Below are 3,847 nucleotides of genomic sequence, written 5' to 3' on the forward strand. Positions count from 1 at the left end.
CTACGGAGCTCGATGAATTCCAGGAGCGTGATAGCAGCTGGCAATTGAATTCCATAACCAATTTGGGAATCAATATAAACAAGTTCACACCACAGCTGGGGTCATCATACATCGATCTTCCGCAACGAATTAAGAAGAAGCAGGCATGCGTCAATGTAAAAAACGATGACAACACATGTTTTGCGTGGGCGGTGTATCAGCCTTGTATCCTGTTACCGATAATCGTCATCATCACCCTGGTAGGACTTCATCTTACCCTCAACCCTCATCGGTTCTAAATCCAGTTCCCAATGACAATGAAGCAAATATCCAGGTTTGAGAAGCAAAATGGGGTATCTATCAACGTGTATATTCTAAAGAAAATTGTGAACAGCTTTATTACCCTCCCAACATACTAGACAAAAAATAAGCTAGATAAGCACGTCAACCTGCTTATGATTCAAAACCAATACCAAGATGACGTTGAGGATGAAAATGAACATGGACGAAATACCACTACATGTGGATAAAGGACCTGTCACGCCTCCTATCGTCTCAACTTAGCAAAAATCGCGCTAAAAAATTCATCTGTGACAGATGCCTACACTACTTTTCGTCCACGGAAAGACTAAGCTACCATTACATCGATTGCAAAGAAATCAACGAATGCAAATTCAGGTTACCTAATGAAGATCAAAAGGATTTAAAATTTAAAAATTATAAAAATAAAGAAAAGGTCCCCTTCATTATATATGCAGAATTGGAGAGTGTTCTGATGAAAGTGAATGACAGTAGCAAGTATCAACATCATGTACCTGCAGCAGTAGGCTACTACGTAAAGTGTTCATATGATCCATCGTTATCATTTTATAGATTTTATCGTGGTGAGGACTGCATGCCTTGGTTCGCGCGCGAAATGTCTGCGTTTGCTGAGGACATAGAAACGGTTTTCTTATGCCCTTACGACATAGTGATGACGTCAGCGCAAGAAGCTGAATTTCATAAAGCTACACACTGCCATATATATGAACAGCCGTTTAAGGTAGCGGACGTTAAAGTCCGTGACCATTTTCATTTGACTCCGGAAAATAACTATAGGGGCGCCGCGCACAACGCGTGTAATATAAATTACAAAGATGGGGTTGTTATACCTGTTGTCTTTCACAACCTGGGCGGATATGACTCACACTTCATTTTGGAGAATATTGCAAATGATATGCCGGGTAGAGTCGACGTGCTTCCGATAACTAAGGAAAAATACATTTCATTCACTAAAAATTTAGATCAAAATTTAATTAAATTCCGATTTATCGATTCATTCCGTTTTATGGCTTCATCGTTGGATACTCTTGCATCATACATGACCGAATTTCCAAATTTAAAATCAGAGTTTTCCGAACTAGCCGACGATGAGTTTAATTTATTAACTAAAAAAGGCGTGTATCCATATGACTTCATGGACAGCTTTGAAAAATTTAATTTCCAGTCTTTGCCGGAACAGCCGCACTTTTATAGCCGTTTAGAGGAGAAGAACATTTCAAGTAAACAGTTCGCGCACGCGCAGAAAGTTTGGAATACATTCAAAATTCAAAATTTAGGTGAGTACACGGACTTGTACATGAAAACAGACATTTTACTTTTGGCTGACGTGTTTGAGCAGTTTCGAAGCAGTTGTCACAAGACATACGGCCTCGATCCCGCTAATTACTACACTTTACCTGGCTATACCTGGGACTGTATGCTGTTTAAGACAAGCCAGACTTTGGAATTGTTGACCGATATCGATATGTTAATGTTTGTCGAACGAGGTATTCGCGGCGGATTGAGTCAATGCTCTAAACGTAAAAGCGCGGCTAATAATAAGTATCTTCCAAATTTCGACCCCAGTAAACCGATAAAATATTTAGCATATTTCGACATCAACAATCAATACGGTTGGGCCATGAGTCAGTACTTGCCATATGGAGGGTTCGAGTGGGTAGATTCCAACATCGACGTCACCAACGTATCAGACACATCGTCTGTAGGCTATTTGCTTGAAGTAGACCTTGAATATCCGGCTCATTTACATGACACACATAAAGATTTGCCACTATGCCCCGAACATAGCGCTCCTCCCGGATGCAAAAATTTTAAACTTTTGGCAACTCTTCATAACAAGACGCGGTACGTTATCCATTATAGAGCTTTAAAACAAGCATTAAAGCATGGGCTTAAGCTTACAAAAATTCACCGCGTACTAAAATTTAATCAGTCTCCATGGCTTAAGTCTTACATTGATCTGAATACAGCATTACGTCAGACAGCTAAAAACGACTTTGAAAAAAATCTATTTAAGCTTATGAATAATGCTGTGTTCGGAAAAACGATGGAAAATATAAGAAAACACTCAATCGTTAAATTGGTTAATAAATGGGGTGGGCGCTATGGTGCGGAGGCCTTAATCGCGAAGCCAGAGTTCAAGGCTGCCACAATTTTCAATGAAAATTTGGTGGCTATAGAACTCAACAAGTCAGAGGTCTTCTTCAACAAACCTATATACATTGGGATGTCGATTTTGGACCTAGCCAAAATCACCATATATGATTTCCATTATGATTATATGGTGCCCGAGTTTGGTGATGACTGCTCAGTCCTTTATACTGACACCGACTCGCTGATATATGAAATCGGTGATAAAGATGTCCATAGACTTCATAAAGTCATGCGTCGCGACTGTCACACCCGGTTCGATACAAGTGATTACCCTACAGACAATAGGTATAACATCCCTCAAGTCAACAAAAAAAGTCCTGGGTATGATGAAGGACGAGTTTCACGGCATCCCTATGGAACTTTTCGTAGGTCTTAGGTCCAAAATGTACTACCTCGAGTGTGTCGATAATTTCAAAGACAAATACATCAGTCAAAATTTAATTAGATCTGAAAAACATGCAGTCTTCACGATGACTCAAGAAAAAGTAGCCTTGAGTCCACACGACGATAAGCTATATTTGATTGAGGGGTCATATGAGACGCTGCCATGGGGACACTACAGTATTATGGAACAATGAACGAAGATCCCTTAGTTTGGTTCGAGAACATTCTGCTGACTATGTATCTTGAAGAGCTTCATGTGTATTATTATATCTATGAATGTAGAGTGCTCATAATTTATATATATTTAATGTGTCTATGTGTTTTTATAATTACCTTGTATTGGAAAATAAATGCCATACTTTACATACCAGAGTTTTATTTTTCCCTCCAGCTTAAAAAGAGAAGGATCTTACAGTAATAGTTCAAGTATCATATATTTTTATATTTTAATTTTTTAAATAAAATATCTAAGGCTTTAAACGCTGAAAACTGTTCACGTTCTTTCACATGGACTGCAGAATGTCCTTTTCTGTGATGCGCCTCCAGATGTAGTTGTTGGATTTAAATGCTTGTCAAAGTCCATTTTAGACAGCAAAATAAACGAATATTTAACTTCCTTATCTCTATCAAAGCTTTAAAATATTATGTAGGAGTAAGAAATTAAACTGCGTTCGTATTTTAATCTATTTCTAGCATTTTATTAACATCATTTACAAAAATTTAAATGGGAGTATTTACATGTAATATATGATATCTCGTTCTTGATGTGATTGAACAGGTTGATGCAGTTTGGGTTATACTCCAAATCTGCTACGACGCATGCTTTGGGGTGCCTATTCTGTAACCTCTTCAAAGATTGCGCTGAATATGTACTCGAGGATTATACACTTAAATACCCTTTTTGTGATCCTTTTTATTAGGTGATTATCCAGTTTTAACGTCATGGTTATCCAGTTTTTACGTGACGATTATCCAGTCTTTACGTGATGATTATCCAGTCTTTACGTGA

General features: G+C 38.1%; 1 protein-coding gene across 1 annotated transcript; it reads left to right on the forward strand.

Moving 5' to 3' along the window:
- Positions 1-1,339: 1,339 nt before the first annotated feature.
- LOC111692165 lies at positions 1,340-2,830 on the forward strand. Its single transcript, XM_023455959.1, has one exon. It carries the CDS (start codon positions 1,340-1,342, stop codon positions 2,828-2,830), a length of 1,491 nt encoding a protein of 496 aa, XP_023311727.1.
- The last annotated feature ends 1,017 nt before the right edge of the window (positions 2,831-3,847 follow it).

The sequence above is a fragment of the Anoplophora glabripennis genome, unplaced genomic scaffold (genome assembly GCF_000390285.2).
Source record: "Anoplophora glabripennis isolate ALB-LARVAE unplaced genomic scaffold, Agla_2.0 scaffold1019, whole genome shotgun sequence".
Classification (NCBI taxonomy): domain Eukaryota; kingdom Metazoa; phylum Arthropoda; class Insecta; order Coleoptera; family Cerambycidae; genus Anoplophora; species Anoplophora glabripennis.